Raw genomic sequence first — 13,731 nt, 5'->3', positions numbered from 1 at the left:
TATATTTTGGGTAGGACAACTCTGAAGCATGCTGTATGCTGTCTTCCAGAGATGTCCAATGAGTCTGAGACACAATTGCCCACAGTGATAACCTAGTCATTAATGTAACTGAAATCGTTTCCATCTCTTTTCCATCCCCTACTGATGCTTTCTTGGTTCATCTCTCCAACAGACTTGTTGCACTCAAATGCTTGTCTCCAGGTCTGCTTCTAGATGTAGTCAAGTAAAACAGTGACTAATTAGATATTGGGATAAAGGGAAGAATTGAGAATGGCTACGATATTTTTTCCTATGGTTGACTGGCTATATGGAGGTATCATGAATTATAAATATAAAGGAGACAATATGTATTTAACATTTTAGATATTAGATAATTGCCATTGAGGTGCTGGCAGAACCGCCCAGTTGGATGTGTTCAGTAGACAGCTGAAAATATGGAATTGGAGTCCAGGAGAGAAGTAGAAACAGGAGCTAAGGATCTAGGAGTTATCATTATCAGTGTATGCAGGTGGGTGCTAAAGCCAGGAAAATGGTTAAGATGGCCAAAATGCTTATCTACAGAGGAAAGAAGAGGGAGAATGGATATTGAGTACAAAGTGGTAGCCTCTATAACAAACAGTAAATATCATTCATATCTTCTCTTCTGAAACAGCTTACCTCAGCAAGGAGTAATTTCTTTTTTTCTTTTCTTTTCTTTTTTCTTTTTTTGGCCATGCTGCGCGGCTTAGGCTTATGGGATCTCAGTTTCCCAACCAGGGATGAACCTGGGCCCTTGGCAGTGAGAATGTGGAGTCTTAACCACTGGACGGCCAGGGAACTCCCATTAATTTCTAATTAGTATCTAAATCCACAGTGCGTGGGCAGTAAACTTTCAAGAAATGTAGAATTAAGTTTTATCCACGCTATACAGAGTTATTGCAAAGCAAGGATCAGACCTTAGATCTCCGTGCTCAGTTCTGAAGACAATGGTTTTCAGTGTCTCTTAAAAAAGTATGATATCAACCCCCACCCCCCACCCATTCTAATTTGCTTCAACAGGGAGGTGTGTTTCCCACCTGAGGAGATAGAAGATAGTGTGTTTTCTAAACATTGACAGTTAGCTTAGTTACTTAGAGCAGGATGCCGGTGATACCACAGTCTTTGACCCCATCTCTTACACGGCATTTGAACTGAGGGAGAGATTATAAAGCAGTAATTAAGACTAAAGGCTTTGACTTCAGGGCTGCAGCTGTCTGTCCTTGGTGAGACCTTGGGGGTGTTGTTTAACCTCTCAGGGCCTCATCCAAGAAGTAGAAATACTCAGAATCCTTCCTATAGTTAGGGATAAAGTGAGATAGTGCCCGGAAAGTGCTGAGATTCCTCAGCCTAGCAGCATCAAGAACTGGTGAAACTTTACTTTTTGTAGTGTGCTTTAAGCAAACGATAGCTTTACGATAGCAAACGCCTTTCAAGTATTCTATAAGATCACATTGCAACTCCCGACACTTTCATTCCCCTAGAACGGTCCCTCATTCCCCGCTGCCCCAAAGCACTCCGCTTCTTACGACAGTGTACGACGCCGAGCCTGTCTGGTCCGCACGGCGCGGGCCAATCGCGCGGCGCCCGACCGATGACGTAGGCCGCGCTCGTGCATGCGCAGCGTGGGGAGACCTTGGCGAGGCGGCGGAGACGCTTAGTGGAGGTGAAAGCTTTTGGTGGAAAGGAAAGTCCAGCGGCAAGATGCAGAGCTGGAGTCGTGTGTACTGTTCTTTGGCTAAGGTGAGGGCCGACTGGGTGGGGTCGTGCTGAGCCCGAGGCACAGAGAGGTCCGGTGACGGGGTCCGGGACGCGGCCTAAGTGGTGGGGGTGGGAGACGCCGGCGGCTAGGCCGGGACCAGCTGCGGCTCCACCCCTGAACCGGCTCAGACCGGGCAGCGGTTCGGAGGCAGAGGCCTGGGCGGTGGAGAGGCCCCGCTGGTTGTATGACGGCCAGCAGTCACACACAGTTCCCTCCCAAGCTTGGGTCGTGGGGCCTGGCGGTCGCACGTAGGCCTTGCCCCCTTGGCGGAGGAAGTATGAGTCTACCTTGCCCCATATGGTCGACTCTTTTTCGTAACTTTTGCTCATCGTCGGCCCGGCCCTGAGTGGCTTTTCTGTAGTGGACAGGTAACCTTGGGCCACCGCTTGAAAGACCCAGACCGAGTCAGCCCTAACACGTAGCCCTAGGAATTCCTCGAAGGTCTCTTCAGTGTTTGCAGTTTTAAGCTAGTGTGCATTGACTTCCCTCTTAGAAGCTCGTATTTTTAATTGTAACAGGTTATTCTCAGGAAAGCTTTCCTTTTTCATTTATGTACCGAATACAGCCAAAGTGTATATATGTGGGATGGTGCCTGGTTACAATATTGATGCAGACCTTAAAAATAATACAGTAGTCAGACTCCTTTGTTTCAAAGATGAGTAGCTTATGTTTTCCGAAGTTAATGTAACATGCTAGGAGTTGTACTTTTAGTGAAAGGCAGAGCTGGGACTAAAACTCAGGACTGATATTTATTCTGCTGTTCTTTGGACCGCTGTCCTGACCTCAGGTGCAAGAATTGCCTTGAAATAGACAACGTTACTAGCTCAGTGTAGGTTTTGTCACTGCTTCCCATTTGCCTTCTGTGATAGGAGCTATTTGCTTTGTTCCTTTGTGTCTCACTGTTCTTAGGAAATAGTAGCCATCCACATTTAGAGGTTGATGTGGAGATTATGATGCAGTTTGTAAAACCGTAGTAGCTCTTGAATATGAGTACATTACTTGGTGCATTTTTCTAAGGTATTTTGTCTCATTTTCTATTCCTGTTGGACGGTTCAGGTACATTTCATAGGTTGTACATGGATCACGTGTAAAAGGATTGCATAATGAAATTATCCAAGTACTTAAGCTAGAACTTTGAATGCTTTAGTTATGACATTAAAATGATCCCTGGCACCAAAAGTTAGCCATGTTTCCTGAAAATTTAATAAAACTTAACACCATTGAGTAACATGTTTTAGTTAGGTTAAATGTGAAATGGGATGTTGACTGTTCATAATGAAAAGTGTGGTAAGCTGACTGTTTTTACAGAAGAGGAGAAATTGATGTGTAACCTCTGTGGCAATGGAAGATACATTAATAATCATTGCTTGATACGTTTGCCTTAACTCATTGTTTTCAAGGACGTTCAGGAGTTCTATATTTTGAAATCATACTTTACATAATAGGAACATTTCTTTTCTTTGTTTCAGAGAGGCCATTTCAATCGAATATCTCATGGTCTGCAAGGAGTTTCTGCAGTGCCACTGAGAACTTATGCAGATCAACCAAGTAAGTACTTAGTAAAACAGGTTTTCCTTATATTAAGTCATATTTCCTTTGTGTTTAAATGTAAAAGCAAGTGAATGGTAGAGTAACTAATAATAAAGTAATCGGTCATAGAATTCATTTGTTCATATGTTTATTCACTTAAATGTTTATTGAGCATCTAGTGTGTTCTGGGTGGTGAATGAGGCAAAGCCCTACTGTTATGGAACTTATAGTCTGGGGGTAAAAGACAAACAGTACACAAGTAACAGGGAAATATTTGGGGAGGTCTTTGAAAACGAAAGCTGGTAATTGGGAGGTAAGGAGGCTATTTTAGATAGGGCGTCAGGGCTTTTCTGTGTAAGCGTCTGAGTAAAGTGAGGGAGTGAGAAGTTTATTTCAGGCAGAGGGAAACAGCAGTGAGAAGGGTCTGAGGTGAGAATTCAGTTGTGAGGTTTAAGGAATTGCAAGAAGGCTGGTGTGGGTAGAGCAGAGACCCATAGAGTATAAAATCAGAGAGTTAGGCAGGGATCAGATATGGAGGGTTTTATAAGGCTCGCCAGGATTTTACTCCCAAGTGTGAGGGGAAACCACTGAAGGGTGTTGGGCAGAGGAGCGATTTTATATGTTTACACTTAAAAAGTTAGGCACTTCCACTGCAGGGAGCATGGGTTTTGATCCCTGGTAGGGGAACTAAGATCCTGCCTGCTGTGCTGTGTGGTCAAAAAAAACCCCAAAAAACTTAATTCTGTCCACTGGGTAAGATTGAGTGTGTTAGTCGCTTAACACTGTTTAGAATTGTGAGAAATCTTTTTCCATGCTGAATGAAAATCTTGGTGGGCTTATCAAAAGCACGTTTTAAAGATTAGAAGAATGTACCCTGAAAGGAAGCTATGGACTATGAATACTTTTTTCTTTATACTTTTCTATATTTTTGAAGTTTCTGTAAAGGATATGTACTTTATCTTTTAAAGTATTTAAAACAGGGAGTTAATGGGTTTATAGTAAGATACTTTGGCCTCCCATTACCAAGACTGTGGAGTATTTGAAATTGTCTGTTTTTTTTTTTTTTGCGGTACGCGGGCCTCTCACTGTTGTGACCTCTCCCGTTGCGGAGCACAGGCTCCGGACGCGCAGGCTCAGTGGCCATGGCTCACGGGCGCAGCCACTCCGCGGCATGTGGGATCTTCCCGGACCGGGGCACGAACCCGTGTCCCCTGCATCGGCAGGCAGACTCTCAACCACTGCGCCACCAGGGAAGCCCCTCTTTGTCTCTTTTGTTAAATGGGGTTATTACTTATTCTTCTCAGCTCAGCAGGAGAAATATTAGATATTCTCTTCCAGAGCATGCAAGTAAGGACTTTTCATGGTTCATTCTGCACCTTTGGTATTACATATTCAAGGAGGATTTATTCAGTACCTTCTATTTGCCAGGCAGTCCCTGGGCAGGAACTTAGATTGTAATGTTACAGGGATAACTGAGCACTCATGAATCCAATAATTTAGTGATCCCTTGACATCGAGTAAATTATAAATCCCTTAGTACCCATGTAGATTCCGTGCATGAAGTCTTTGGTTGCATGAAGTAAGAAGTGTTTTATGTACATACTTATATTTGTCTGAGGTGTTTATTTAATGTCTGTACTTTCCTCAAGAGTGCACACTTCATTAGGGCAAGGACTGATTTGTGACTGTTCGGCACCAAAAATGGTACAGTAGGTACTCAGTGCATATTTACTGAATAAACTCTGGGGCCATGTCTGTTTTAGTTATGCTCCATCACAAGCATCCAGTGTGATGCCTGGTACACAGTGAGTACCCAGCAGCAACAGTGATATTAACTGATGCATTGAGGGCTTACTCTGTCTCAGGCACAGTCTTTAATCCTTGTGGCTCTCCTACCAGGTGTGTGCTGCTATTTTCCCCATTTAGTGAATGCAGGAGCTGAGTCGAGAGAGCTTAGCTAGGAAATGACAGAGCTGGGAAAATTCTTCTGACTCTAGAGCTTACGCTCTTTATCCTTGTTTTGTTTGGCTTGCCTCGTTACATGAGTATTGCTTGACCAACTTGAGGAGTTCAAGCGTATTATGATACAGTCCCTGTTACAGCATCTGGGAGGTGTTTGAATATGAACCAAATTCATCAAGATTTGAAAAGTATTGTGTGTTGTTGTTGATATGACCTGTTTCGTGACAGGAATAGACTTACAGCCCTTCATCAGTCACATTTGCTATGTTAATTTATTCATTCGTTATTTCAACAGATATGGAGTATCTGCTGTGTGCTAGTTATTGGACTAGTTGCTGGGATACAACAGTGAACAGGACAGACAAGATGCAGCTGTATAGTTTACAGTCCACTGGGGAATATAAACATCCAACAAATAATTGTGATAAGGACTCCACTGAGTCCCAGTGCTCCCAACTGAGCATTGGGAGTTATGATATCTGTATATGGATCAGGAATGGCCACAGTTATTTTCTAAGGAAATGATGATATCTGAAAAGGGTTGGGGTGGGAGTGGGTATGGGAGGAGGTGTTCCAGGCAGAAAGACGTGTATGTGGGAATATTTCGATGCGAGAAGGAGCATAGTGCATTTGAGGAGCCCGAAAAGGACCAGTGTGGCTGAAATGTGTTGACGGTTGACTTCTCCAGGTTACAGAAGACCCTAACTCTTTATTTTAAGGGCAGTTGGAGGTCGTTGAAGTGTTTTAAGCAGGGACATGATATAATCAGAGTTGTTTTTAAAGCTCGTTTTGGTTGCAGATCAGAGTTTTTATTGTAATAACTTTTTCTCTCGTTAGACTGTAAGAACCAGGGCTCTGTCGTTCATTGGTAGTCCAAGAGCTTAGAATTGTGTCTGTAATGTGAAATACTTGCTGTCAGTATTTATTTCTAGGTAGATGGGCCAGAATGTGTGTGGGTGGACCAGCCCAATTCTGTGCATGTAAGGTACCAGTAATTCATTATTGCTGAAGCTTAAACTGCATGATATTGGTTGATAAGCAGAATGTGGTGGAAGATGAGGCTGGAGAAATAGCTATCTAAGAGATTTAGATGTGTATATAGGAACTTGGATTTTATCTACCAAGAGGCAGGGAAACCAACGAGGAGCAAGAGAATAAAGTCCTAGTTGGGTTTTGGCAGGAGGTAACATCGTGGTAGCTGAGGAGGGTGGGGCTGGGGACTAGAGGCTGCAGGACCAAAATTGGGAGGAGGATCTGAGAAGGGAAGAAACATGTTGAGTGCCCAGTGTGCACCTGGCATTCTCCCAGGATCTTGACATACCTTATCTCTCACCTCTCTACCCGGGATGTAGATATTACTGTCACTGTTATGCCTATGTTGCATCGAAGCGCAGAGAGATTAAATAATTTTCCCAAGAATTTAAGAGATGGTAGAGCTCATATTTGAACTCAGGTTTGTTTAACTTCAAATCCTTTCTTCTTTTACTGTGTTTCTCTTTCGTTATGGACTAGAGGGTTGTAGGTTTATCATCAGAAAGTAAAAGTATTAGAATTCAAGATTTTCTTTGAAGCTGAACTGTTTAGGGTGATCACAGGTAGAGGATGTGACTATGGAAATAGACTGAAGATTAAGGCTATTGATTATTTTATTGTAGTTTTTGTTTTGTTTTTTGGGTGTGGTTTTTTTTTTTTTTTTTTTTTTTGGCTGCACCACGCAACATGTGGGATCTTAGTTCTCCGACCAGGGATTGAACCAGTGCCCCCTACAGTGGAAGTGCAGAGTCTTAACCACTGGACCGCCAGGGAAGTCCCAGGCTATTGATGATTTTAAAACAGACCCCCCCACCCCCCATCAACAAAACAACAAATATACATTACAACAAGTAGTTCTTATACTCGTTTAGTGAAATTGGTAATTAATAATTACTGCCTTATATTTCTTTTCCTATTCCTTTTTTTGTTTGTTTTAAAAATAATCTTGATTTATCTACATTTTGATATGTGCCTATTTCCCCTAACTATAACATAAAGTTTTTGAAGGTAGTGATGATTTCCTCATAGGGTAGGCATTCATGAAATTTGATTTCATTCTGATAATGAAGAGCTTCGTGTCATTTTAGTTGGAGTTCCTGATTGACCTGGAGATTATGGGATCATCTGAGTGTTTGAGAGGCATAATGGTGTAGGAGCATAGGCTTCAGAATCTAAAGAATATGGCTTGAATCCTGGCTGGATCAGTTACTAATTGTGCAACCTTATATAGGTTGTTTCGTTACCCTCAAGCCTTATTTTCTCCCTGTTAAATGGCAATAATAACTGTGTAACAGATATGTGCCGAGGCTTAAATAAGACAACAGGAAGCATTTAGCTCACTGCCTGGCATGTAAATTATCCAAGTGGCAGATAATATTGCCGACTGACTTCCTAAAACGTGTTGTAATTTGTTGATTACAGTTGGTTTGTAACTGGACACCTTTATTTCAGTGGTAGCCTTGATAATGTGGTATCCTTAGTTTCCTCATAATGATATAATAAGTAACATTTGTAGAGTAACTTGTAGAGCAGTTCTTCCTGCTTTTTCTTTCGGTTCATTTCATGGCTTTGACTAAGTAAGTCAGTCACCTCTTATTGTACCCCAGTATTTCTTAAAGTATCAACCCGATAGCTTTCTCCTGGCATTTTACTGCCACCTGAAATGAAGATTGCTATCCAGCTGTCTTTTGCCATTTTGGCTTAGTCATCGTTCTCTTATGCTATCAATTTGTATATCCTTTTCAGTTTTTCTTTTTCACTTTTAAAGGCTGATGCTAGTTTTGTAAAATTATATATTAAGTGTTCCCTAAATTAATGTATTTGGTTTAACTACTTTTCTATACCCTGATTTTTAAAACTACTTTAAAATTGAGAAATGCTTCTTGACAAGGAGATGGTGAGTCAGAATCAGGTATTGTAAACTGTTACTTACAAGCAGCCTTTGGTAAAGGTGAAAGCTAGCTGGTTTGTTTTTCCAGTATTTTATTATGAAAAATTTCAAACATTTAGAAAAGTTGCAAGAATTTTACAGTGAATACCTATGGATTCTTCACATTTTACTATACTTACATTATCACATATCTGTTCATCCATACACGTATCCATTCATTCTTCTTACTTTTCTGATGCGTTTCAAGGTAAATTGCAGACATTGGTGTACTTCCCCTAAATAATAGCTTATTTTTGAACCTTTGCATTGGATCATACCCTTCTATACTTCCAGTTGACAAATCTTCAGATGAAGACTTCCTTTTCCCTTCATCTTTGTGCTTCCTAGCACTTTAGTGGGATTCTGATGGAATGGTGCACTTAGTATCTTCAGTGCAAGGCGAACTATTTCTTGGTATTTTCTACGGTTTTTAAAAAGACCTAAGATGACACAGTAAATTGGGAAATAAAATGCAAGTATTTTGGCTTTTTTGTGTTTAATCAACAAACATGTATATTATAACCAAAAAAATGTTTAAAAAATCAGCAAAGAAACATGTTTTGGAGCTTGTATTTAGATTACTGTGAAATTAAAAATTAGGACCCAAACTAAGGGATATTGTTTAGGTCCTGATTTGGTTCAAGATTTGAAAATAGAAATACATTTTATTACATACTTAATTCTGAACGTGAATGAGTGAACCAAGCGTTGTGGCCAAAAAGCATAAATGGATCAGTAGAAATTGAAGCAATACTTTTATCATGTATTGGACCAGCTATATTTTTTTCATGTATTGAGTAATCCTAATTATCATCTGACATAACCAAGGAGAATCAGTACTGTGATTTATTCAGTAGGACGATCCTTAGATTTTGTGGATAAATGGGTTGGCTAACTTGTTAGTTGTCGTCCATCATAGAGGTTATTTGATTCTGTTCAGGCCAGCAAAGGTCTTCTGAATGATACTACACTCCCATCCCCTAGGAGGTGTGGGTTTTGTGGGGGAGGGATGATGATAAATTAAAATTGCTGTCTTTGTAGGTCAGAATATAGTTACTATACAGTGAATACTTACTATGTACGTTCCAGGTACTATGCTAAGCTATTTGCATACATTATTTATTCTGTATTACAGCCCTATGAGGTAGATTTTCTTGTACTGTTTATTTTGCAGATGAGTAAACTGAGGCTGAAGCAGGTTAAATTACTCATCTAAGGTCAGATAGCTAGTTATTTATAAAGCTTGATTATTGCCCTTGGGGATGGGTGAAACGGAGGAATGGAGTAGTTTGAATAATGGAAATACCACTGGAAGGAGAGACAGAAAACTTAATTTTGTCTCTGCCACACGATTGCTAGATGACCTTGGGCAAGTTAATTGACCTCTCTGAACCTAGTGTTTTTTATCTGTGATATATCGGATATATGCCATCCTCACCTTCCTCCTAGGAAGTTCTGGGAAAAACATGATAATATATGTGAAAGTGTGTTAAAAACTGCTAAATGCTAGGTTGCAATGACAGTTGGGGGGGTGGAGAAGGGAGACTGTCTCTAACTCTTAACAGTTATTGTTGATTTATTTGATGTTGGATTGAGGCGAATGGGAATAATTGGACTTAATTTTATATTTGTATCATAATTATTATATTCCTCAGGCTGCTGATCAAAGTTAATTTTCAGTTTCTTATCTTTATATGATAAATGTCCAGAATAGTTCATTGAGTTCTGTTTAGCCTATTATCTTAAACTATACAAAATGTATCGTTATTCAAATAAAGTTCAAAACGTATTTGCCATGCATTATAGGGAAGCAGAGTTTTCCCCCTGATATCTTAGAAGTTAAGTACCTGAAAAGGATATAATCAGTCTTAAATTTATTGAGAGAACTAAAGTATTATACAAAATTATCTTATTTAATCCAAACATCAATCATTTAAGACAGTGTTATTGTTCCTATATGACAGAAAAATGAGGTCACTTAGTCACACAACTAATAAGTGACAGGAGCTGAGATTTGAAGCCAGCTATGTCAGAATCCAAAGCTCAGGCTCTTTCCTTCATACAGATGTGTTAGTAAATGCCTGTCTGTTATGAAACTATGGAATTTAGCAAGGTCAGTGGGTACAAAACTCAGTTATATTTTTGTATGCTGTAATGAATAAATAGAAAACAAAATTTAAAAATCTGTGCCATTTTCAGTTATGTCAAAGAACATCAGGTACCTAGGAATGAATAGTACTGTGTAGAAAATGCTGATTATTTGTACTTTCTTGGAGGTATAAAATGTAAGATTTTTTTTTAATGTACTGTTTTTGGTCAATATTAAGCAATTTATTGTTTTGTATCAATTTGCTTTTATTGTAGTTGATGCTGATGTAACAGTGATAGGTTCTGGTCCTGGAGGATATGTTGCTGCTATTAAAGCTGCCCAGTTAGGCTTCAAGGTAAGGTTTAGGCTCAGACTACGTGTTGATTCCTTTTCATTTGGCAAGAGTTGATCACATTCACAAAGTACTTTGCAGGTAATTAATAATGGTAAATACTTTCTTAATTCTGTAAATTATATTTAGGCCTGAGACTAATGAAGAGAGAGAGTTTATTTGATTGTAGTATTTTCATGAAATGCAAAGTGAAGTCATTATTTTTCCCCTCCCCCCAATACTTTTTTGTTTTGGCTTCTAATCACACTTTGGAAGATACAGTAATAGAGCCAAAAACATGTATTTGGTTGTTAAACAAAAATATCTTTTAGAATAATTTGCTTTTGGGTTAGTATTATTCAAATAATAAATTATAAAGGAGTCTATTTCATTCTCACAAACACAGCTTCAGTAGCATGTTTTGTAGAAGAATTAAGACAGATACATTTGGAATTTTAGTGAACCGAAACATTGCAGGTTATGTGCAGTAAATAATGTTTTCTTTGGTTGTAGGCCGTCTGCGTTGAGAAAAATGAGACACTCGGTGGAACATGCTTGAACGTTGGTTGTATTCCTTCTAAGGTGAGCATATGTTTTGTGCAGTGCAGAAATTTTTTCATTAGCCACCAGCTAGAAGGATATATTGAGATTAGAATATTAAACTAATACAGTTATTAAAAAATAAACCAGGGATGATAAAAACACGTTTTTCCCTTGTTAAAACTTAAGAGTACTGTCATCAGTCTGCCATACGTTCCTGAAATACCTTCCTTGTCTCAGAATGCCTAGCCTTTGAGCTAGGCTTTGATGACAGATTCTGATGTTCCACCTTTTTTCTTTTTAGCTTTCCTTTACAGTGAAACAGATAATAGGTAGTACATTCTTCTTTTAGGCCCTTTATATATGAAAATATGACTGCTTTTTTAACCTGCCTTTCTGAAGTGTGTATTTAATTCATTGCTTTTAAAGAAAGTAGTTTTTTTCATTCTTGTTTGTTGAACGTTTAAGTCGTTATTGTTTGTCTTAGATTAATTATGTAAGAACAGAAACTGAATTGGTGTAGTCCTATATGCTATTTCACGTAGAGAATGTCATTTTGTAAGTGGTTTTTGATTATATATAGTTTGTGAAATTTGATAATTGAGTCTATTTCCTTTAGGCTTTATTGAATAACTCTCATTATTACCATATGGCCCACGGAAAAGATTTTGCATCTAGAGGAATTGAAAGTATGTATACCTTTCATATTTAGCAATATTATCACTTAACTTGACTCTTCTGGCTTAACTTGACTTGTGTCTCATGAGTGTGTAATATATGTTCAGTGAGGGAAGAGTAAGAAAAAGATCTTAATGTGAGAAGATTTATTTAAGAAAGAAGGCTTAAATTCATATTCCTACTATGACATCTTGTGTTTCTTTGCTAACGTGTGTGTGTGTGTGTGTGTGTGTGTGTGTGTGTGTGAGAGAGAGAGAGAGAGAGAGAGAGAGAGAGGGAGGGAGGGTGGGAGAGAGGAGTCAGTTTTTATTTCCCTGAAACCTAGAGATCATTGGGAGGTGCTGGATTCCTGAGTGCCATGGGCAAATAATGGTGAAGGAAGCAAAGTCTCCTTAAGTTGTTGGTAGTGGAAAGAGATGCAGGGAGAGGGGGAAGGATGCAGCATAGTGGAAAAGAAGGACATTTCATAACGTTTTAATTTGTTATGTCATATCTCCTGCCATTCTTTTTGGACTGTTTTCATTTCATCCTTCTTCTCCAGTTATTGTTGTTTACAGATATATATAATATATAGATATAGATATAGAAATATATAGAGATATAGATATATCTTCCTTCTAGGAGGGGCCAAAACACACCTTGGTTGAAGGGGGAGTGTGTTAATTGATTTTCCTTCATTTATTTCTTTGTAGCGGTAGGTTTCTGAAAGATTGGGCTGTAGTGTAGGCAGGCAGGAAGGTATAGGAGTGATGTATATACATTAAAGCAAATATATTAAGCTAGATGAAAAGTAAAATCAAAACTCACTTTCTGTACCCACAAAGGAAAGAAGAGACAGGGTTAGTCAAAGACGTGCATTGTAGGTAAAGCTTCAGGTTCTAGCTCTGTGACTTTAGGTAAGTCAAATCTCTCAGGGCCTCTCTTTCCTCATCTTTAAGATAATGTGTTGGTTGCATGAGCTGATTTCTGAGGTATTACATGTAATGTTCTGTTGAGTTTGAGTTTCTTTATCTTCTGAGTTGCTTCAGAGTTTTCTTCTGAATTAAATGAGTGAGTAAAATCTAGTTTATTAAATTCTTTTATATTAAGCTTCTGTATTTGAAGTTTTCAAATGTGTATTTTTAGTAGTTTCATGAAATTTACCCTTTTGTTTGCAATTTCCAGTGATGTTTTACTTTGTCATTTTTATCAATACTTAAATTTAAATCTCTTCCAGATTTATAGTTATCATAAGGTCTTTGGAGAATATATTGTCATAATGGGTATAATGTTTTATTTTGGACTTGGTTTTTCCTGAAGATGGACTCTTTACAGTGTGTAATAGGTTCTGTTATTGTGATAGGATGCTGTTTGCCTTTTGCCAGCTACGATTATTGTATCAGTTATTAGATTAAATATTTTTAATACTGCCTTTTATACAGTTCTGTAAGTATTAGGCTGCAGTTTTTTAGACCTTGATTAGTGAAAAATATCACACATTGCTCCAGGAATTTATCTATGGACTAAAGATTTATTTAACAAATTACAGTGTCTGAAGTTCGCTTGAATTTAGAGAAGATGATGGAGCAGAAGAGTAATGCAGTAAAAGCTTTAACGGGTGGAATTGCCCACTTATTCAAACAGAATAAGGTCAGTGTGTTTAATGTTCAAATTTTTGCTTTATTTTATATACACCTTAACATTGCTTTATGCTCACAGTGATGTTATTAGAACTTGGCTGCTGGAGAATATTTAATTTAAAACAGTATGTTAACCTGAAATAGATTTCCCTGATACATATAACAAAACGTTTGCTGTTCCATACGTAGCATTACTAAGTAGGGAAGTATTTTGTATTGGATAAATTATTTAATAGTTTTTTC

General features: G+C 38.6%; 1 protein-coding gene across 5 annotated transcripts in view; it reads left to right on the top strand.

The window, feature by feature from the left end:
• The first annotated feature begins 1,167 nt into the window (after positions 1-1,167).
• DLD (dihydrolipoamide dehydrogenase) overlaps positions 1,168-13,731 on the top strand; it is a 52,056-nt gene continuing 39,492 nt past the window's right edge. For 3 of the 5 annotated variants that reach the window (XM_079932177.1, XM_079932178.1, XM_079932176.1), the window contains exons 1-6: positions 1,600-1,758; positions 3,247-3,325; positions 10,596-10,675; positions 11,165-11,233; positions 11,811-11,880; positions 13,398-13,498. In XM_079932177.1, coding sequence (XP_079788303.1) covers positions 1,720-1,758; positions 3,247-3,325; positions 10,596-10,675; positions 11,165-11,233; positions 11,811-11,880; positions 13,398-13,498 — 438 coding nt within the window. In that variant the 5' untranslated portion in view covers positions 1,600-1,719. Of the gene's footprint in view, positions 1,759-3,246; positions 3,326-10,595; positions 10,676-11,164; positions 11,234-11,810; positions 11,881-13,397; positions 13,499-13,731 lie in introns of all 5 variants that reach the window. The other 2 variants (XR_013829871.1, XM_079932175.1) reach the window with 1 other exon arrangement.

Source organism: Stenella coeruleoalba, assembly GCF_951394435.1.
Source record: "Stenella coeruleoalba genome assembly, chromosome: 9".
Classification (NCBI taxonomy): domain Eukaryota; kingdom Metazoa; phylum Chordata; class Mammalia; order Artiodactyla; family Delphinidae; genus Stenella; species Stenella coeruleoalba.
Note: the sequence above shows the minus strand (reverse complement) of the source record. Positions and strands in the feature narration are given on the sequence as shown.